Below are 23281 nucleotides of genomic sequence, written 5' to 3' on the forward strand. Positions count from 1 at the left end.
AGAGGTTGAGAGAGAGAGAGAGAGAGCTGTGTGTGCATTAATAAGCTAATTGGGTCAAATGCTGGATATAAAAGTAAATAATATAGATCTGGAAATGATATATCTACACTAGAAAATAAAGCTCCCTTCTTTATGCACAGCAGCTATACTGTGGTATTTTACAAATAGGAGTAAAGAGGAAATGAGATTTAGGAAATGGAAATAAACAAGAACCTTCACAGACAAATAAACAAGGACAATATTGGCACATATTGTGTGTACTGAAATCTCTGCATCTAAAACTAAATGCAATAAAACGATTGTTGGCATGTAGGAATTGCATGTCATGTTTACAACATCTCTTGATTAATGACATTGTAAAACAGAAGTAGTTACATAGATTAATAATACACATGATGAAATATTTAATAGCATAATAGCAGTTTTCACAGTTCCAAAACTGTTGGTTTTTAAACAACAATTAACTTTAAGGTCCTCCAGCTTGTAGAGATGTTGCATCCAAATAATCCGTTCCTGCATGACTACATTAGGTAATGCATCATCCCATCCAATCTTTCTTCGACATCGTTTTTGCAGAATCTTCTTAGCAATCAAATTACTGGTGCCAATAGGGGGTCATAATCAGAGCTGACCGCAGAGAGGATCCCAGAGAGAGGATCCCATGAGAGAAAGAAGATCCCATGTCAATGTCAAAGGTCAATCTTCCAAAGTGATTCTGAACTTTGGGCTCAACACACCATTGCACACCCAAAACTCTTTCCCTTGGAAGCCCATCACTGTTACGGGCAGGCATCAAGTCTAGACCCTTTATTTCGTTTGCTCTGTTAGTTCAGGTATTACAGCCAACACATTACGACTGTTACTTATCCACTTGTTGAGTAGAAAGCCAGCTTTCAAGCATATTGCACAGAATTCATGATAGGGAGCTATTGCATCCTCTTCTGTGGCAGCTGAGATAATCGTCGACGTAAAAGTTGTTCAAGATGGTATCCACAGCTTGAAGGTAAAACTGTAGTTTATGATCTTCAGCACATTTCCTTAGTGCAAAATGTGAGTTTTGCACTAAGATAAAAGATGATGTTGCTCCAAACACATGTACTGTCGTTCTATATTCAACCATTGTTTAAGTGAAGTCTCCAGCGGGCCACCAAAGGAACCTTAACACATCTTAATCCTCCTCTGGCACTTTAACCTGGTGAAACATTTAAACGTTTAATTGATTTAATGTCTGCTGCAATGACAATAGGTTCTCTATGGAATCTTGTTAGAACTCTGATCAATGTGCTGGTCAAGTCAAGACCTTCTAAAAGCTGGCTATTTAGTGACACTCCTCTGCTTCACAGTCAAACACCACTCTAATTTTTTGTGGATGCAGAACACCATGATGTGACAAATATAATTTCCTGCCATCATTGCGTTCCAAGTTTCTGTCTGAGACTTTTTCTCCATAATAATAATAATAATAATAATAATGGATTGGATTTATATAACGCTTTTCAAGGCACCCAAAGCGCTTTACAATACCACTATTCATTCACTCTCACATTCATAACCTTTACAGATTATATCTGACATGAAGCTTTTCTTCAGATTCTGAAGGCATTGTTCAGCAACACTTCTATTATCTGGCATGCAGACTTTTAAATCTTTAAATGGAAATCCAATGTAATACTGAACATTAAGTAGCTTGGCAGTACTGGAAACTTTAATCAAAAACTGCTGGTCTTCCTTAGAAAGTTCCTTTTCATCTCTGGCACACTCTGGAAATCAGTTTTAAACTGCTGATTCCACAGATTGTCAAGTTTCACCACAGATAGAGGCACAGAGCAAAGAAACAAGCTTGTAGACCACAATTTGACCTCTAAGAGCAGCAGTAACAATGAGCAACTTGTTTAGCTTAGTAAAAAGTAAACAGCTGGTCACTTAGGTGAATGTAAAAAAAAAAAACTGGAACAGGATATCATCACAAGTTTAAGCTCTAAGATAATTTTGAACAGTACCATATCACAATTATTCTGCATGCTGGCTAAAGACGTATGCTCCAATCATAAGAACTGAACAGGAATGCAGTGCTTTTTCAGATACCAGCTGCAAGAAGTATTTAAAACAGATGTGGAAACTTAAACCAGAGTAGAAACTGGTGGCCCTAGTTTTAAACTTAGTTATTAACTTTGAACAAGCATGTGAGCTTTACATTACAAAGGGTCCCCACACCTTCAATTACGCTTAAAATAAATTATATGGCACAATATACATATAATATGAAACAAAGCACAAGGGTTCAACAAATATTGGCAACACATTTTTGTTTTATTGTACAACTTTATAGTCATTACATTGCATTTTTTAATGTTCTGAATTGTTTTCTTATAAACTGTTTTGAAACATGACATTTTACAATTTTAATTTTATATACAAAAAACAAAACGAAAATAAACAAAAAACAAAGACACTTAAGGCTTAAAAAAATAACAAATGCATTGCAATAAAAATCCAAAATAACAATTAAATGTTGATTTAAACAGAAAGTACAATAACAGCAAGGCCAACATTTCCTCACTGCTCTGCCAAACCACACATCAAACATAGTCTCAGACAGTTCTACATATCATTGTCTAAGTAAACGTATTATATTTTGTAAAGGATTATAAAACCATAAACAGATCATTAAGCTCCATTGGTAACATTTGAGAACAACACACACAGATTGACACACTGTTAATGGAAAATTGTATTTAGTAGTCAGTATAATCTTTTAGTGATATAAGTTTGCATATGGTAGAATACTGCATGTAGTTATTTGTATTAGGAAATATTCAACCATGTAGACTTAGAGGCATATAATCAATTGTGTGTGATCTCTAACAGGCTGCAGGCTTGGGGTGCACTCCAGGAATGCGCCCCCACACCCTGGGAGCATGGGAGAGTTCGTACCTTGTTTTATTGTTTTATGGTAGGATTAACGTAGTTACGTCTGTTTTAGTCTAAGTGCTTTAACTGTTTGACTTCCTCACCAATGTTATCTAGGGTGAGGGAGGTCTACCCTCTTCCTGACCAAGGATGTGCCTTTTATGACCCTTTGATCACACACACACACACACACACACACACACACACACACACACACACACACACACACACACACACACACACACACACACCACTGAAATATAAATAAAGACCAGGGCAAAGCTCAGCGCGAGTCTCAGTCTGGAGGCTGCCCTTGCTAGCAAGAAGTTCTGTGTGTTTCTCTTCTCTGAGTCTTTACTGAAGAAGTGTTTTAGAATATTGTCCCTAACACACACATACATAAACACATAACAATGTGGTGCTATCCCCAAGATATATTATAAACATGAGAAGCTAAAGTGAGAATAAATGCTGTTAAAGTGCCAAGAGTTACAATTACTGCATGGACTCAACACAACTGTGTTATATGTACACAAACATTTCCTCACTCAACCAAGTGAAATCAGAAGTCTTTCATTTCTAGTCTGGTGTGATTGTTTGTAAATGACTTGGCTGTAATGGTTCTCTCATTGATCTTGGCTTGATTCAAAGATGTTTTTTAGCTCAAGACTTTACTTTATTCTTTATTACAGAGTTTAAGTGAATAAAGGTCTTGTGGCCTGTCTGATAAATCACAGTAATACAGGGTATGCCTGGTTGTCTTATACATACAGACGCATGTTCTTATTCTTATCGTTATACGGTGGCCTACAAACACGAGAGATGTGCAATTTACAGAAAATTAAATTTGAGGGGAGAGAATGAGAGAAGAAGAGGCAGCTGACAGCATAAAGACGCAGAAAAATTCCAGCTTTGTGTTTTTTTCCATTCTAGCTGAAGTACGGGACAAACTGCATTCCTTTTCAGCTCAATACGAAACGCGTAATATTTTCTCTAATTACGGGACGATTCCGTCTTTTACGGGACGGTTGGCAACTCCCCCCCAGCTGTATAGAAACTCTGTCATGCTAGCTAGTACGCATTATTGTAACTGACTGTAAAAAGTCAACGCAACGAAAATAAACTCCACCTAAACTTGGTTTATATCTGACCCAGATAGACTGCAGGTCATAACTTTTTACCTGAAGTTCAATTCACCTGACACTCGGACCGGGGGCCGCCTCGGGTCTCTCCTCCTCCTGCCTCCCCTTTCCCTCATCCACCTGCTGGCCTCTGTGGAAGCTCTGCCATAGCCACCACCAAACAACTGAGTTATTTTTACACATCTCCCAGCATCTGGCCAATTCTCCACCTTTCATTGTTTATACCGTTACAAAAAATCCCAAAACAACAAACAAAAAACCAAACCATCGGCCCATAAATACGAAAAATCACATCGGCCCACTGGGCATTTGCCCGGTATGCACGATGCCTAGTCCAGCTATGGTCGCCGGGCATAAAGGCTGTGGTAACTGGACTCCACTTTCATACCTGGCTGCTTTCTATCCATCAGCATCCCCTGAGTTAAAGGCAGAGGTCCGCACCTTGAGCTTAGCATGAATGTCTTACCCAGGGTTTCTGATTTGGCTATTTGCAGACGGTGGTTTTGGCGATGATATCATCTATGCATTTTCCAATATATCCATTGACAGAGTCTGTGAGTTCATTAATGTTGCCATCAGCTGCATCCTCAAATATCTGCCAGTCAGTGGTCTCAAAGCAGTCTTTAAGTATCTCATTAAAGTTTGAAAACAGTTTTCTGAATCTGACCACATAACAACTACAGCCACTCACCACTGATTATCCCACTTTCTTTGCTTTAAAATTACGAATGGCAATATTAACACTAGAATAACAGGTGAATAATGTGTTGATTAGTGGCATTTCTTAATGTTACAGTGCATACATCTAGCAAGCACCTTAAGGTAAGTTAAATTGTAACTGAGTCTTTAAACAGCTGGTCAAACAAATAAAATGTCAAATATGTTCCAACATCAACTATTCTGGATAGTTACATTTATTTTTCTATTCAGTTCAATTCAATTTTATGTATATAGCGCCAAATCGCAACAACAGTCGCCTCAAGGCGCTTTATGTTGTACAGTAGATCGTACAATAATAGATATAGAGGAAAAACCCAACAATCATATGACCCCCTATGAGCAAGGACTTTGGCGACAGTGGGAACGAAAAACTCCCTTTAAACAGGAAGAAACCTCTGGCCGAACCAGACTAGGGGAGGTGTAGCCATCTGCTTTGACCGGTCGGGGGGAGAGATGGAAATTAATAAGATCTTCTGTGGAAGAGAGACAGAGATTAATAACAGGTATGATTCAATGCAGAGAGGTCTATTAACACATAGTGAGTGAGAAAGGTGACTGGAAAGGAAAAACTCAATGCATCATGGGAATTCCCAGCAGCCTACGTCTATCCGGTTGTTCAGTGATGACACGACGAATCCTACTTCCGGGCCTAAAGTAGTCTGCGTTTAATATGGCTTTTATGTTGTTAACATGTTTAATGTTTTGTACTTTCTTCTATTTAATCTCAAAAAGCTCCTAAAACAGTCAGTGATCACTGTTGACCTCCCTCGGCTTTTATTACCGCTAATCATTTATTTAAGCTCAGTTTTTAAAACCTTAGGATGTAACTACAGCACAGCCCATGCAGCAGTATATGAATGACTAACCTCGTATTATGGATGGATTATCTCAGTTGTTCTCCTGGCTGAAGTTTGGTCCTTTTACAGCATCCTGCCATGCAATTACATTTGTTCCTGACCACCGAGAACACTCACGTTAACTTTTATCGAGTGGAAAAAAAAGTTAGCTTGTTTATATTATGCTAACATAGAATAGAATAGAATAGAATAGAATAGAATAGAATTCAACTTTATTGTCATTGCACATGCACAGGTACAGGGCAACGAAATGCAGTTTGCATCCATCCAGAAGTGCTTTAGTGATATAGATATATTACAATATATATTAGCAATAGTATAGATATGTAAGTATATTCCAGAAATGGGTCTATTATGGTATGTTATAATGTACACGATATGAAGTATGTTGTGAATGTTCTATAACTATAAGTATGTACAGGCTGTAGTGAGTACAAGCTATGTACAGGCTATGAACAGGATATAAATATGAAAAACTATACAGAATATGAAATAAATAACTTTACAGAATCTGAGATATACAGCTATACAGAAATGGGAACTATGCAAGTTGTAAACAGTTGTAGGATTAAAAATTATCGAATGTACAGAATGATTATTTACACAGAGCTATACAGTAGTGCAGTTAAGATAAGTTAGGGTGTAGATAGTTTCTACAGAGGCTATATAAAGTGCTAGTGGTTGAGAGTGGTGGTTCACTCCATGTTATTATTGTGTGTTTGAGGGTACAGTTGTCCATTGTGGGTGTGTGTATGTTCAGTCCGTGTGTTAACGTGGGTCAGATGTCAGGAGGCAGAGTTCAGGAGTCTGACAGCTGTGGGGAAGAAGCTGTTCCAGTACCTGGTGGTCTTAGTCCGGAGGCTCCTGTGGCGCCTCCCAGAGGGCAGGAGGGTGAAGAGTCCATGTGATGGGTGACTGGGGTCTTTGATGATTTTCCCAGCCCTTTTCAGACACCGCTTCCTGTAGATGTCTTTTATGGCAGGAAGTGGTGCTCCGGCGATGCGCAGGGCAGTTTTCACGACCCTCTGCAACGCCTTCCGGTCCGAGGCAGAGCAGTTCTCGTACCAGACTGTTATACAGTTGGTCAGGATGCTCTCGATGGTGCAACGATAGAAGTTCACCAGGATGTCTGAGGACAGGTGGTTCTTCCTCAGAGTCCTCAAGAAGAAGAGGCGCTGGTGAGCCTTCTTGACCAGCTTGGAGCAGTTGGTCGTCCAGATGAGATCCTCGGAGATGTGGACTCCCAGGAACTTGAAGCTGCTCACACGCTCCACAGCCGTCCCCTTAATGTGGATGGGTGGATGTGGGTCAGCATTCCTCCTGTAGTCCACGATGAGCTCCTTGGTCTTCTCGGTGTTAAGCAGCAGGTTGTTCCTGTCGCACCACTCAGCCAGACGATCCACCTCCTCCCTGTAGGCGGCCTCATCGTTGTCACTGATGAGGCCAATCACCGTGGTGTAATCTGCAAATGTAATGATGGTGTTGGAACCATCAGCAGGTCTGCAGTCGTGGGTGAAGAGGGAGTAGAGGAAAGGGCTCATCACACAGCCTTGTGGTACACCGGTGTTCATCGTGATGGTAGATGAGCAGTGGTTATCCAGCCGGACATGTTGGGGGCGGTTGGTCAGGAAGTCCAGTAACCATTTGCAGATGAGGGAACTGATGCCCAGGTCTGTCAGTTTCCTGATGAGTTGTGAGGGGTGGATTGTATTGAACGCTGAACTGAAGTCTATAAACAGCATTCTGGCGTAGGTGTTGTTGTTGTCCAGGTGTGAGAGGACAGAGTGCAGTGCGATGGAGACTGCATCCTCTGTGCTCCTGTTCTGGCTCCTGTTCTCCTGAACATAGCTGTGTCGCTAGTGGTCATGTAGCACATCATTATATACCAGCTAGCCCAACTTCAGTAACCCTACAAACATCACTGCTGTTTAGTTTTCTGTCTTCATTTATGCTGGAAGTGATAACGGAGCTGTACGTTTTAATTTGTTTCCAAAACCCGGCAGTCAGGACATGCTATATTGTATTTAGATAGAAGCTAGCGAGCTAACTCCCTGCTAACTTCTAACTCCGTTAAATGTCATAAATTCCGTTTTCATGGATGCCTGGATGTTAAACTCAATTGTTACACCTGGTAGAGCAGAACGCTGATCATTTTATTAAAGATGAAAGACTTTAGACAGTTTTTCAACTCTCAGTAATGCCATAGTGATCGTTTGATATATGGACCTGCAGCGGAGTTTAGGTCCAGACACGGCTAGTGACGTCAGACTGAACAACCGGATTGCAGGATAACTAAGGGAGGATTCAGGGTCACCTGGTCCAGCCCTAACTATATGCTTTAGCAAAAAGGAAAGTTTTAAGCCTGATTTTAAAAGTAGAGATAGTGTCTGTCTCCCGAATCCAAACTTGAAGCTGGTTCCACAGAAGAGGGGCCTGAAAACTGAAGGCTCTCCCTCCCATTCTACTTTTAAATACTCTAGGAACAACAAGTAAGACTGCAGTGCGAGAGCGAAGTGCTCTAATAGGGTGATATGGTACTACAAGGCCATTAAGATAAAATGGGGCCTGATTATTTAAGACCTTGTATGTGAGGAGCAGGAATTTGAATTCAATTCTGGATTTAACAGGAAGCCAATGAAGGGAAGCCAAAACAGGAGAAATGTTAATCCAAAATGCTGCAGCATTTTGGATTAACTGAAGGCTTTTCAGGAAGTTTTTGGGACTTCCTGATAATAATGAATTACAGTAGTCCAGCCTAGAAGTAATAAATGCATGAACTAGTTTCTAAATGATGAAGACAGGATATTTAAAGAGGTATAATCCATCAGGTAGGAAACGAGGAGCATGTACTCACCTCGAGATCGCCATCCGTAGATCAACAGCCCACATATGATCAGTGAACCAATGACCACCAGAGGGACAACTATTTTGTAGATCTCTACCTCATTTGAGAATAGTCCTATAAAATAAATAAAAGAAAAAAATAGTGAGTTCATTTTTAAAATTAAGAAACACAGGAATACATGATAACTCTTTGTCTCCCTGTAATACTACAGTGAACTACATTCAATTTCTCCATTAATTTTAAAACAATAATCATGTAGAAGTAGAGTGTAAAAAAGACAAAGGGCAGGCAATACTTGCAGTATTGTGACAGATAATGAAATTATAGATTGTGAGGTGAGTGCCTGGGATAGTTACCAAGAGAACCTGAAATTCTTTTCATCAGAAACATTAAAACATGTATGTGTGGGGGGATTTTCCATAGCACAGCAAGCATTAACCAATCTGTTTTTTTTCTTGTTATTTACAGATGTAGAAAAAAAAAAAAATAGGGCACACCTGTGGGACCCAGTATTGTGGGCCTGTTAGGGTTGAAAATTTTTCATTTTTGATTTCAATTATTAAATAAAGCTGTTTTAATTATTTTATTTATGCACAATGCAATTGTGCTTATAACAAGTTGGCGCTCCGTGTTTTGAGGGTCATGAGCTTCGTCTGGTGTTATGACTAGGCTGAAATATTGCAGGGACACGTAGATTTTTGCAGCAACGCTTACATACACACTGATAATGGTTTTCTACAAGTCTCTGTGTCAGAGAGGCCGAGCAAGATATACTGAACCAGACCGTAGAATCAGTAGAAGATAATATTATTATCAAGGTTCGGCAGGGGTTGTTTTTTGTTTTGTCTTTCAGGTTCCAGGAGGAGCAGATAGAGGCGAGGTCAGACTGAACAGAGGAAGATTTGCAGCAGACTGCCACCTCCGTGTGGGAGCAAGATAGCCATAATAATCTTTGTTATTGTCATAGTTCATGCTGTCAAAATCAATGTGTTAACGCAAATGAATGTGTGATTAAATTAGTGCATCTGGAGCGCAGAATGACTCAAAATCTCTGAAATGTCTCTGTCAACGCATTTCGGGCAGTTTGTCCAAGTAGAGTTACATTTGCACATGCGCAAATGGGCAGTAGATCTGGTAGTGACGAGCAGCTGAACCCATCAACTCAATTTGGAAGACAATAAATGCACAGTGGCCCTCTCGATGGGAAATTTGAGTATTAAAAAAATAACAAGACGGAACAATCAACCGATAGAAAGTATTATGCACATTGTGCAAGAAGGAATTTTCTTTTCACCAAAGCACTTCCAGCTTAAAATATCATATTGACACGACGTATGCGTTAGTCAGGGATGCTGCTAGGACGTTGGCTAGCGCGTCACCCAGCTTGCAACAAACTGCTCATGGAGCATTGGGGACTCAGTAAGTCTACCTCAGACATATTGACTGACACAACGCCAAGTGGATTGCAACAAACTTCAGGACTTTTAATATCGTTGAGAAAACGCGCTTTACATAGCATGGTTCCTCATTTCAATTCAGCCCCCATTAAATCTCCCATATGCACAAACAAAGTGTTTAATGGTTACATAATATTTATGTAACTCTGACATCTTTTGGGGGTGGGGAGGTGGGGGGCTGGTTCAGATTTAAATTCTCTCTGATTCCACTTTGGCTGAAATTACTAAACAGTATTGTGAGCAGTAGGATGGTGCCAGCAGGCATAACAACTATCATGTGTGGTGTGTCATAAACTATACCTCCTTGGGATGATGGTGGTGGTGGCATTTCAAATGTTTTCTCATCCTCTTTGCCTCCACTGGCATTGAACACAGCGCAGGTATACTTTGAGAAAGTGGATCCTCCCAACAAAGACAGTCTACTTGTGAGTTGAAACAAACCATCGTCTGCCTGTTTTGCGTCCATTTCAGAGCTTTTTGTCCACTCATGTTTCTCTTCATCAAACCAGCGAATTGTTCCCTGTGGGTAGCCTCCACGAGACTCACAGACCAAGGTACTGTCTGTATTTGGGACAATTTTCTCAGGGATGGAGTATAGAGTCGAGATACTGTATTTGGCTGCAGAGACGAAATGGAAAGCACAATCACTGAGCTGAACATTGCACCTTGATGTCAAATAAAATTACCTCAATTAAGTATCTTAAGATGTGATAATCATAGTAGTTCACATGCATTAAGAAGTTACAAGTCAAACAGTACAAGCTGCTTAAGTAAATGGCTGCAAGTACTTGTACAACTAGTATTTAGAGACAGGACTCTTCCAGACACTAAACCAAGGCACAATGTACATTTCAATTCCTTTCAATTCCTTTAATTTTAAATATGTTTATATTGTCTATCCTGTAAAATAGTCAGATTCTATTCATATTAATGTACAGAATTCACCTGCTTGCTGCTACTACTGCACATTCACCCAATGTATATACTATATGTATGTATATATATATATATATATATATAATGTTCTTCCTCTACACCCCCCCCCCAATTTTTGCACATGTCGAGGAGCGTGTCAGGCTACATTTCACTGTGTGTTATACTTGTATAACTATGCATGTGACAAATAAAGAACCTTGAACCTTGAACCTTTCTAGATGTTACTGCTGTCACAATGAAGTGAAAGTAAGCAGACAAGCCTAGAGTTGCTCAAGGGGAATACCAATCTGATTGGCCTGGAGTCCCCACATCTCTAGGCAATCTTGATTGCTTACAAGGTGTTTAAAAAATGTAAAAACATTCTTGATTTAAAAATATAAAAATGTTTCAGTTTTACCTTGGACTTTAAGCGTAGTGACCATGTTGTCATCACCACTGTCTGTAATCACTATGCACTTGTAATCTCCTTCGTCTGCCACTGCAGTGTTGGTGATGAGCAGAGATACATTCATGTTCTTCCCGTTCCATGATGGTTCAGCAAACCTGTAGCCTCGCTTTGGCCGGTTCAATTTCCCTCTCTTAAAATCCAACACGGGATCACCTTCGTCTTCTGGCGAGGTCAGTTTTTTCCAAGCGACCATACGAATATTTGGATCATTTACATCTGATGATGTTTTGACGACACACTCCAGCAGTGACTGTTGGCCATATTGTCCCACATTTTCAGCTTTGCATTCCACTTTCACAAATCCTGTAGAAAAAGAAAGTAAAAATAGATTTGAGGTTACATGAGTACCAAACACCATTCCATGCTTAAAGTTCTCAGATTATGAATAAACTTACCACTCTTGACTGCAGTAACACAGAGGGCAGTGAAAATGAATAAAAGAGTACCACCGGAGGCCATGATTATTTATCTGAAATGACAGTTAAAATGAGCAGGATCAGTTTGCAGCTGTTTTACATCAAAGGGATTTTTTTTGCTTTTTTACTAATCAAACAAGAGGGTGCAAAGTGCATTTAAGTATAACAAAGTGAAAGCTACTTTAGCTACTCCCTTAACCCAGAGGAGTCAGAGTATGTAACTCCACATATTGGATTTGACAGATTTTTGTAGCCAATGGTGCATCATGTCCTTGATGCACTCCCCAAGGGATTCAAAGCTGGACTCAAAACAGGGAAAACTGCGTATAAGGATATATTTAATCAATATTGATGCTCATTGGGGAAACAGCATCGGTCTTAAAAAACATTAGAGCCTCCTGCTATCGTAGCACAGAGGTCCAGTTGACATGAAGAAAGAAAATGCTCTCAGTTATGGAAACGGCCAGTGGGTTTATGTTCTGTTTGATGCATGGTGTACGTGTGTGTTTGCTGGCTGTTAATAAAGTTGCGCTCTCTCGGGGGGCGTGTTCATTCATCAAAAATGGCTGAAGGCTGATGTGTGTTTATTCCTCCTTAATCATTGTCAGTGCAGTTTACTATTGATGTCAGACTTCTCTGCCCATTTTCATACTTCTGCTGACGGGCTATGGGCCCAGATAACTACGACGTTTCTAAAGGAGTTAAAGTATTGCCACCGAGAGAAGCGTCGCAATGTACAGTGTACCCGTTGAGTATCAGTATACCATGCTAGCGCCATGAGTCGACGAGCCACTGAGTCAAACAGCTGCTGGTTTTGGCTAGTTTTTGATGGGGACGAAAAGAATTATGAACTGTGGGAGACAAAATTTGTGGGCCACCTGTGTTTGCAAGGACTAAGAGACATTATTTTGAAGCAGCCTACCAACATGGAGGGAGAAGAAGACACCAAAAAATGCAGAGGTATACGCGGAGCTGATCCAGTTTCTGGATGATAAAAGCCTCGTATAATTAGTCTGTATACAGAACTGACTTCGCTCCAAAAGTCCAGCAGTGAGAGTGACTCTATGTTATAGAGCAGAGACAGCTATCACTGCCCTGAAAAATGCTGGTGAAACACTGAGTGATGGGTTATTGGTTTTGAAGGTACTGCCAGAATCATTCAAACCACTTGCTATTCATATTACTGCTGAACGAAATTGGCGCACACTCTTTGATATGGCCAGGTGTATGCTAATGGAGAAAGAGTTACCAAAGGAGTTGTGGACCTATGTAGTGCAAACAGCAGCTGGAGTGAGGAAGAGATGTTTTAACAGATGCAAAAAACAGACATCATATTTAATGCTGACAGGAAGAAGGACAAATCTGCAAAGATCTGGGTCAGTGTGTTATGCCTACAAGCAGAACAAGAGAAAACTAAACTCACGGTGTGAGAAAGGAATCTTTGTTGGATATGACAAAAACAGTTCAGACTATATGGTCTGCTACCCAAACAGTGGACAAGTACAGAAGCATTGACTCATGAAGTTTGAGACCAAAACAAGAGCAGAGAGACAAACACAACCTGACATAATGCCAGATGATGACATTGACTTTGAGATACAAAACAGGTCCAGCAGGACCAGAGAAATGACTGATGTGAGTACAGAACACACAGATACTCAGGATCAGCTGAAAAAGTCACTATATGGGCTAAAACAGTCAGGTAGAAATTGGGACAATGTGCTACATGAATATCTGAGGGAGAACAACTTTGTGCAGAATCCACTGACCATTGTGTTTACGCAAAGATGACAGAAAATAAGGTGATTTTGATCAAATGGGTAGATGACTTTATCATTCCTGCCAGTGACGGAAGTGAACTGTTTTGAAGAAAATCCTTGCAGCAAAATTCAAAATGAAGGATTTGAGTAAACTTGGACATTTCATTGGTATATATTTTGACCATGATGCTTACACAGCATGATAACTGTGTAAAAATGTAACAAAACAAAATGTAGAAAAAATACTTCAAACGTTCAACATGCAGGATTGCCAAGCTAGACTGACACCTTGTGAACAAAAACTGAACTACACTGATGGTGCAGAAAAGATGAATGATGTCAAAAGGTACAGAGTGGCAGTGGGTAGTGTGATCTACCATGCACAAGACCAGACTTGAGTTTTATACTCAGTAAACTGTCGCAGTATTTTAGTGAGCCAACTGAAGACCAGTGGACTACAGTAAAACATGTACTGAGATATCTGAAAGGGGCATCTGAGAAAGAACTGTGTTACAGGAAATGTAACAATGAAGAACTGAGGTTGTGGGCATACAGGGATGCTGATTGGACAGGTAATGTAACAGACAGACTTAGTACAACTGGATATTGTATAAGTATGGCTGTAAATGGTTCTTTGATTTTGTGGAAAACCAAAAAGCAACCTACTGTTGCATTATCTACCTGTGAAGATGAGTTCATGGCTTTATCTACAACCTCACAGGAGTGCCTGTACTTAACTCAACTGTTACGAGGTATTGATGAACAGAAATATGCGCCGTGAAAAGTTTAAAAAGATACATTGATGCATTGGCTAAGAATCCTGTAACAGATGTAAACATGTTGACATAAGGTATCACTTTGTAAGGTCAAATGTGAGTTAAGGAAAAATAACTTCAGATTATTGTAAAACAGATGAGATGGTAGCAGATGTAATGACAAAACCTATAGGAAAACCTAAGTTCTGAAGGTTTGAAAAATGTATGTTTGGACATTGTATACGAACATGTATGTTCATTCATCCAAAATGGCCGAAAGGTGATGTGTGTTCATTCCTCCCCAATCCTCGTCTGTGCAGTTTACTATTGATGTTGGACTTCTCTGTGTATTTTCATACTTCTGCTAACAGGTCCAAGGGATCTTCTGCGAAATGGGGGCGCTATTTTGAAGATCACTTAAGTTCATTGAATGGCGATTTGGTATCTTTTCATCTTTAAACCCAACCTCAGTATAAGCCACAGTGATCCTTTATAGCAGTGGTGGAGCGGGGGGGGTGGCTTACTGGGCTTAAGCCCGGGTTGTTTTTTCAGAAGCCCGGGGTCTTTTGTATGTAATTTTTTCATAGTTAGATGCCTGGTTGACAACTGTATAAAACAAAAAACGACACACAATATTCGAAGCACATAGTGCACACTGTGGGAATTTATGACTGTGTGTAAATCCCCCCTAATATTGGTATGATCCCTCAGGCACTAAGCAGGGCAGCTGCTGCCTACAAGTGCGCTGTTGGAGAAATGGAGCTAGGCAGACAGAGGAGAACTGAAGTTTGACTAGATACCAAAGCAAATCATTCGTAGTCGAAGGAGCTTGCAAAGAAAAGCGTCTGGACTTCTTTAAGTTGCTTGAAGACGTTTCACCTCTCTGGCTGATTGGGTCCCACACCTTGGCTCAGGCGATTAGAGGATCATCAGGGGGTCCTTTTGTCCCTCTGTGGGGGGTCACTCCCACTAGGTTTATATCTGGGACTCTCCACCATTTGACCTTAGAACTGAAGAAGCTTCTCGGATGAGAGGTGAAACGTCTTCAAGCAACTTAAAGAAGTCCAGACGCTTTTCTTTGCAAGCTCCTTTGACTACGATGACCTGGATGACTGAGAACCTTCACAGACAAATCATTCGTACTGTACAAATAATGTAAACATGACGGTGTATCACGAAAGATTGATATCAAACTGATCACTTGACCCATATTACGTTACCGTACTTGCTCTTCAAGTGAATCAACAAATGGTGAAATGAAAAGCCGAACAACAACAATGCTGTTTCTTTAGAGAGTCTTAGCTTACATGTATGTTTATTTCATATTTTCAGTTGTTACCCTCCACGGCTAAATAAATCGGTTTCAGTAATGCACTGATATACAAGAATGGACATAAGTGGCTTCTTTCAAAGAAAAAACTCTGGTAGATGTTATTTTATATATTATGCTTTTAATGTTGTTCAGTATATTTCTATGCAAAACAAGAGGAACTTCAATACACAGCAGTATATTCACAGTTGAAACCAGATATTTACATGCACTTTATGGAAAACACAAGAACATTTTTTTTACTGTACAACATCAATTTAGACTAAACTTGTTTTGTTTTGGATAAATAAATATTGAATTAAATTTGAATTAGTTAAATGTGAGAATAAAAAGAGGGAGCTGTCTATTTTAATCACTTTCATCAAATTTAGGAGTACATATACACTAAGTTTATTGTTAATTAATAAGAAAACTCCAGACGATTCCATTCTGAGCTGAAGAAGCTTCTGATAGGTTAGTAGAGTCCATGTGAGTAAATTGGTGGCACAGCTGTGGATGCATATAGGGAAAAACACAGAGCCTGTTTCTGTGACATGGGAAAATCAAGAGATGTCAACCAAAACACCAGGAAAATAATTGTGGAGCTCCATAAGTGTGGCTCAATTTTGAATACAATTTGGTGCCATTTGCAATTAAGAAACACAGATAGGTTCTCTTCTTACTCTTAAAGTTAACAAATATGTTTTTTATATTTATCAATCTAAAAAAAAACATTTAGTCTGATTTGATGTTAAAATTAAAAAAGTGTTTTTATCTGAAGAGTGTGTAAATATCTGGTTTCAAGTGTATATTTGATGATGTTGGTGTTTGGCTTTATTGTCAGCACAAAGAGGGAGAGAGGGGGACAGAGAGGGAGATGGAGAATGAGGACAGAACAGAGATGAACAAGAGCAGGTGAGACACACGTTAGTCAAATGGTTGTTTACCAAAAGTATCACCGTATCATAGGTCCTCATGTATCTCGTACCTAGTGTTTCTTTTTAGGTTTGTTATTTTTCAAATTCTATATTTATTAAGTTTTGCAGCTTGTTTGCACAACAAGGCTAAATAATTGTATAAACTTTTCTCAATCTAAATAGTGGACTTTGGTAGAATTAAAAAGTGTAGTGCAGGTCTATGATGATTTTTAGTGCTACTATCATCTAGTTCTGATTCTGGTTCTGTCTTGGTTAAGTCCTCAGTAGTCCTGATTTTGAACTGTTGCAGTCCTGTTTTAATTGCGGATCAGTTCTGGGTCTGGTTGAATTGGGGTTTAGTCCTCGTGTCTTGATACAGCCCCGACTTTGTTCTGCTGTGCTGCTTAATTAAAAAACTAGTTTAAAGTGTCCTGCATATGTGATATATATTTTTCCCTATATGAAGTCATTCTTTTTTGAACAAAACTCAAAACAGAGCCTATTAATCTTTCAGTCATTTCAGACCAAAAACAAATGTCCATTACAGAGGACACATATGAAAACCCAGAGTTAACCCTCAATTACCTGGATAAGACGAAATCCTGCTGCGTAATACAGGTCCCAGTGTGATCTCAGATGGCAGCGCAACTGACGCCTGTAGTTGGGAATTTTCTCTTTTTTGGTCCACTTCTTCACCCGCATGAAACTGATTGAACTGCCACGATCAACTCCCTGTTTTACATTTTCTGCCACTTCACCGGACTAAATCACGGATTTACACACACACAAGTCCCAAACACCTTTCCCGAGAGTAGGAATACGTTGGCGGCAGTCGATTATGGCGGCCAACCAAACCGGTTTGACAGGTTTCGTACCTGTATGCATGCGTGTTCAGATATCTCCGGGGTTATCTGAGGTCATGGCGTGTCTCAACATTCAGTTATGCAGACATATGTGTTCTTAAAAGCAATTCTTTGTTTTTGCGTGGAGGAGTGGAAGCTGTTTTGTTTCACTGTGCACCTTAACAAAGCTGGAATGCTTTTTATTTACATGTAGTCAAAAGTGTTACTAATTGTGTTTTAATCACACTAATTTTGTGATTCTCACAATGTCTCAGCATGCAGTGATGCATGCATTTTATTTTAAAAACAGCACAAATGGGAATTTCTTCTGTACGGGTAATTTCAGCCTGTTCATTTAATCAAACCACTAGTTTTAATTTAACTAGTTTGTACGCATCTACTGGGGTTTCTTTCGCGGGGTGATACGATCATTATATTTAAAAATTGGGATTTCGGAATGTTGAACTAAGAGGGAGACAGAGCCAGCTAGGTTTTTATTTAACACAGTAGATGGTCGCAAATAACATTCAGGCCCTTTAGAAAAAAATACTGCAGTGATAGTTCTAAAACCAGGCGCACAGGCCCATAATAAGTCCAACTGGTGTTGGGGCACCAACACCAGTTGGACTTATTAAAGCAACAGCAGCAGCACACAGGCAGCATCAACAACAGGCTCAGAATGAGTTGGACAAGGAGATGCTTCAAGTGTTACAAGAATCTGACATAGATGTGCATGAGAAAGCTAAAAAATATGGTGATATTCTCCAAAGATACCTTACGCATGTAAGACAAGGTACCCGTGAAAAGAATGTATTGTCTTTATCACTACCCGAATAATTTAACAGGGATGCGCAAACCCAGCCGACGGACACTCTGCCTGTTTATGGTGATGCAGGGGTGAGGGATTTTGCTGCGGAGAATGTTTTGACACACATACCTAAAAGGAGTAGGAGGAATGCAGAACTTGCCGTGAGCAGTAAGCCGTTCGCCAGACTTCATTTCTTACAATGACAAAGGTGAAATTGTTGTTGATAAACACACCATCCCAGGTTCACATATTCATGATCTGATTAAAGCCATCACAACCACGCACACACCTCCTGAGGGTTTAAGATCTATGGGCTGGACAGAGTTTTTAAAGGCTGTTTCAGATTTAAACATACCGTTATCAGCCATATCCAACACTGGCATAAGTAAGACCATCGCCATGTATAAAACCAATCACACACTGCCTGAAGACCCTAGTTTTTTTAAAACACGCCAAAAAAGAACACCCCTGGCGGACCACTGTGACATAGTACATAAAAAAAAAAGAATAAAAAAAACAAATTAAAGGGGTGTCCTGTAGAGTGGTTAGATTTTTGAATTTAGACTTTTTTCTTATCACAGCTGAAATGGGTTTTTTTTTAAATTTCTTTATTATATTTATATTTATATCTACTTGGGAAAATAATGTACAGCCGGGATAATTAACAAATCCTATGTCAGCTTCCCTGCTGTTTTTAGGTGGGGTTTGACTATGCTGACTCCGTTTTTAAACAGTGGTACTGTCATGGTCCGGAGTCTATGACTCTATGTTTATGTTAAGTTTATTATTATTCTGTGGTTTTGGTTATCTTGGGTTTTTGTACTCTCCTGTTTCACGTTTCATGTTCCTATGTCGGTGTCCCCCAGTCTGTGTTTAGTTGGTGTGTGTTGTGTTCAGTCGGTGTGTTTCCTGTTTTACTTTGAAGGTCTCTGTCTGATGTCAGTGTGTTCTGTTTACGTTTCCCCTGCCTTGTCAGCTGTGATGTCTTCTAGGTGTGTTCCCCTCCTGTTTCCCATCCCCTGATTACTGGTGTGTGTATTTATAGTGTGTGTTCCCTCGTCCTCGTTGCTGGTTCGTCTGCTTCTCTCCGTCCGTCTTCCCGTGTATTTTCCTGTGCCTCCCTGCATCTTCATTTCTGGTTAGTTTTGCCCAGTTTAGGTTTTCTTAGTTTCATGTTCACCCTCGCCATTTCTGTTTGTATCGACTTTTGTTTATTAAACTCACTTGCACCAGAGCTGCCGCTTCCTGGGTCCTAAATCATTCTCACACGGTACAGCAAATCTAAACATGCTGCGGAACAAGCACCCCCAGCCCTGCCCCATATTGCATCCTGGTCCCGATATACCTTTCGAGCTCTCCTCCAGCCTGCGATACGTAGTATTTTACATATTTTGCTTCATCTGGGTTGTAGACGGCCATCCTTTTTAAAAAAATGCTGGGTTATTGGTCGGAAGTGGAGCTTGACAAACACCTTGCTGTATAAAAAGGGTATGTGTTGATTTTGGTGTCTTTCAAATCAATTTCTATGTCTATGTGTAGTGTGGGCGGTCATCGTCTGTAATATTTATAGCCCTTAATAGCCACGTGTGGGCGACGCCCACAAGCTGGTAACCAACGATATCTGCATAATTAAAGATGTTATATTTTCCACCGTATATGGATGCGGGGCGTATGTGTTTTTGTAATGAAGTACAAACGAGTCTCTTGTTTTGAATCCTAGGATTTCTACCAGCCTCCCTCTAAATGTGAGAATGGTCCCCCCAAGATGGGGGCAAGATGGCGGCGCGTGAATAATGCAAGGCTCAGTGTCTCTCCAGAATCTGCTATTTAGCGTTTTTTTTTTTTTTTGTTTGTTTGTTTTTAATCTACTTTTATCTACTTTTAACCGGATTATTCATCCAGAATTGCTGTGCGTTGCTGACCTACAGCAGACAAGAGCTTCTGGACATCTGGACTCATAACTCCAACAGTTTTATCGCCGATCTCCGACTCATCCCAGAGATCTCCAGAACACCGGAGGCTGCCCACTCTCCCCGGCCGGGCGGAAGTGCAGACGACGCCGAGAACGTAAACAAAGGCGAGGTAGGCACGGAGGGCTACGGGCTAAGCTAAAGCTAACACCACACCGGTTGCCTTTACCCAGTATTTTCCTCGCCAATGTCCGTTCTCTGGCAAACAAAATGAATGAGATACGGCTCTCCATCACTAACAACAGACAAATTATGGACTCAAATGTCATGTTTTTCACCGAAACATGGTTGAACAACAGCTGCCCGGACAATGCTATTGAGTTAGCAGAATGCTACACACACCGAGCCGACAGGCTAGCAGATGACTCCGGCAAGACCAGAGGTGGAGGTTTGTGCATTTATATTAACAATACTCACTGCAGTGTATATCCCCCCTGACACTAATGCTAGGTTGGCCATGAAAGAACTTTCTGCAGCCATTAAACAGCAGAATAAACACCCCGAGGCTGCTTTTATTGTTGCTGGCAACTTCAACCACACCAACTTAAAGACAGTCCTCCCCAGATTCCACCAACATGTCTCCTGCCACACCAGAGGAGACAAGACTTTAGACCATGTTTATTCCAACCTGGCTGGAGCCTACAAAGCAACACCCCTCCCCAACATTGGACAATCGGACCATCTCTCCCTGTTCCTCACACCTCGGTATTCTCTACTCATCCAACGTGTGAAACCTGCTGTGAGGACAATTAAAGTGTGGCCAGAGGGGACAGACGCAGTGCTCCAGGACAGATTTAAAAACACAGACTGGAATACGTTCACCCACACAGACCTGGACCAGTACGCCTCATCTGTACTGGATTACATCTCCAAAACCACAGACAGTGTCACCACCCTGAAATGGGTCACCATGTACCCCAACCAGAAGCCTTGGATGAACCGGGATGTTCATCTCCTCCTGAAGGCCCGCAACACCGCCTTTATGTCAGGAGATGCACACGCCTACAGTACAGCCAGGGCTAATCTAAAGAAGGTAAATAAATGGTAAATGGCCAGTATTTGTATAGCGCTTTACTAGTCCCTAATGACCCCAAAGCGCTTTACACATCCAGCCATCCACCCATTCACACACTGGTGATGGTAAGCTACATTGTAGCCACAGCCACCCTGGGGCGCACTGACAGAGGCCGGACACTGGCGCCACTGGGCCCTCTGACCACCACCAGTAGGCAACGGGTGAAGTGTCTTGCCCAAGGACACAACGACCGAGACTGTCCAAGCCAGGGTTCGAACCGGCAACCTTCCGATTACAAGGCGAACTCCCAACTCTTGAGCCACGGTATCAAAAAAGCCAAACACCATTACAAAAAGAAGGTAGAAGAACACTTCTCCAACCCCCGACGCATGTGGCAAGGACTCCAGACCATTACAGACTACAGGACCACCAACCCCTCCCCCGCATCCTCTGATGTCTCCTTCCTCAACGAGCTCAACAACTTTTATGCTTGTTTTGAGCGAGGGAACCCCCAACCACAACCAAAGCAGACATGACGCCAGACCACCAACCTCTGACTCTCTCCCCCACCGATGTAGGAGTGGTGCTGAGCAGGATCAATGTCCACAAGGCTGCAGGTCCTGATGGCATCCCCGGGCATGTTATCAGAGTGTGTTCTGGGGAGCTTACAGGAGTGCTGACAGACATATTCAACCTGTCCTTGGCCCACGCTGTGATACCGGCCTGCTTCAAATCCACCTCCATCATCCCAATACCCAAAAACTCCAACCCATCTAGCCTAAATGACTACGCCCAGTAGCACTGACCCCCATCATCACAAAGTACTTAGAGCAGCTGGTCCTAACACACTTCAAATCCTGTCTCCCCCCCACCTTGAAACCCCACCAATTCGCATACCGCCAGAACAGGAGCACAGAGGATGCAGTCTCCATCGCACTGCACTCTGTCCTCTCACACCTGGACAACAACAACACCTACGCCAGAATGCTGTTTATAGACTTCAGTTCAGCATTCAATACAATCCACCCCTCACAACTCATCAGGAAACTGACAGATCTGGGCATCAGTTCCCTCATGTGCAAATGGTTACTGGACTTCCTGACCAACCGCACCCAACATGTCCCCTGGATAACCACTGCTCATCTACAATCACAAGGCTGTGTGATGAGCCCTTTCCTCTACTCCCTCTTGACCCATGACTGCAGACCTGCTGATGGTTCTAACACCATCATTAAGTTTGCAGATGACACCACGGTGATTGGCCTCATCAGTGACAACGATGAAGCTGCCTACAGGGAGGAGGTGGCTCGTCTGGCTGAGTGGTGCGACAGAAACAACCTGCTGCTTTACACTGAGAAGACCAAGGAGCTCATCGTGGACTACAGGACTGGACATACACATACACATGGACTGGACATACACACACCCACAACCACCTACACACACACACACACACACACACACACACACACACACACACACACACACACACACACACACACACACACACTGGACAACTGTACCCTCATACACGCAATAATAACATAGACTGAACCACCACTCTCAACCACTAGCACTTTATATAGCCTCTGTAGAAATGATCCACATATCTCACTTATCTTAACTGCACTACTGTATAATTCTGTATAAATAATCATTCTGTAAAATACGATAATTTTTAATTCTACAACTGTTCATAACTTGCATAGTTAATATTTCTGTATAGCTGTATGTCTCATATTTCTGTATAGTTTTTTTTTTATATTTCTGTATACAGGGAGTGCAGAATTATTAGGCAAGTTGCATTTTTGAGGAATAATTTTATTATTGAACAACAACCATGTTCTCAATGAACCCAAAAAACTCATTAATATCAAAGCTGAATGTTTTTGGAAGTAGTTTTTAGTTTGTTTTTAGTTTTAGCTATTTTAGGGGGATATCTGTGTGTGCAGGTGACTATTACTGTGCATAATTATTAGGCAACTTAACAAAAAACAAATATATACCCATTTCAATTATTCATTTTTACCAGTGAAACCAATATAACATCTCCACATTCACAAATATACATTTCTGACTTTCAAAAACAAAACAAAAACAAATCAGCGACCAATATAGCCACCTGTCTTTGCAAGGACACTCAAAAGCCTGCCATCCATGGATTCTGTCAGTGT

General features: G+C 40.9%; 1 protein-coding gene across 2 annotated transcripts; it reads right to left on the reverse strand.

The window, feature by feature from the left end:
- Positions 1–3098: 3098 nt before the first annotated feature.
- LOC112434936 (uncharacterized) lies at positions 3099–17311 on the reverse strand. Of its 2 annotated transcripts, none has more exons than XM_076885053.1 (6): positions 17058–17311; positions 11711–11784; positions 11265–11618; positions 10232–10549; positions 8484–8588; positions 3099–5245 (listed from the first exon to the last, which is right to left on the reverse strand). In XM_076885053.1, the coding sequence occupies exons 2-6, from the start codon at positions 11772–11774 to the stop codon at positions 5106–5108; spliced, it is 981 nt and encodes a 326-aa protein (XP_076741168.1). In that variant the 5' UTR covers positions 11775–11784; positions 17058–17311; the 3' UTR covers positions 3099–5105. The 2 variants fall into 2 exon arrangements, with proteins under 2 accessions (XP_076741168.1, XP_076741169.1); XM_076885054.1 differs by having other exon boundaries at positions 5126–5725.
- Positions 17312–23281: the final 5970 nt, after the last annotated feature.

This window comes from Maylandia zebra, linkage group LG6, assembly GCF_041146795.1.
Source record: "Maylandia zebra isolate NMK-2024a linkage group LG6, Mzebra_GT3a, whole genome shotgun sequence".
Classification (NCBI taxonomy): Eukaryota; Metazoa; Chordata; class Actinopteri; order Cichliformes; family Cichlidae; genus Maylandia; species Maylandia zebra.

Bases quoted from the DNA above. Each gene is read 5' to 3' on its own strand.
- LOC112434936 (XM_076885053.1), bottom strand. From the start codon at position 11,774: ATGGCCTCCGGTGGTACTCTTTTATTCATTTTCACTGCCCTCTGTGTT. The intron at 11,619-11,710 runs GTAAGTTTATTC...CTTTTTCTACAG, and splicing joins TGTTACTGCAGTCAAGAGTG to GATTTGTGAAAGTGGAATGC. The intron at 8,589-10,231 runs GTATAGTTTATG...TTTATTTTATAG, and splicing joins ACCACCATCATCCCAAGGAG to GACTATTCTCAAATGAGGTA.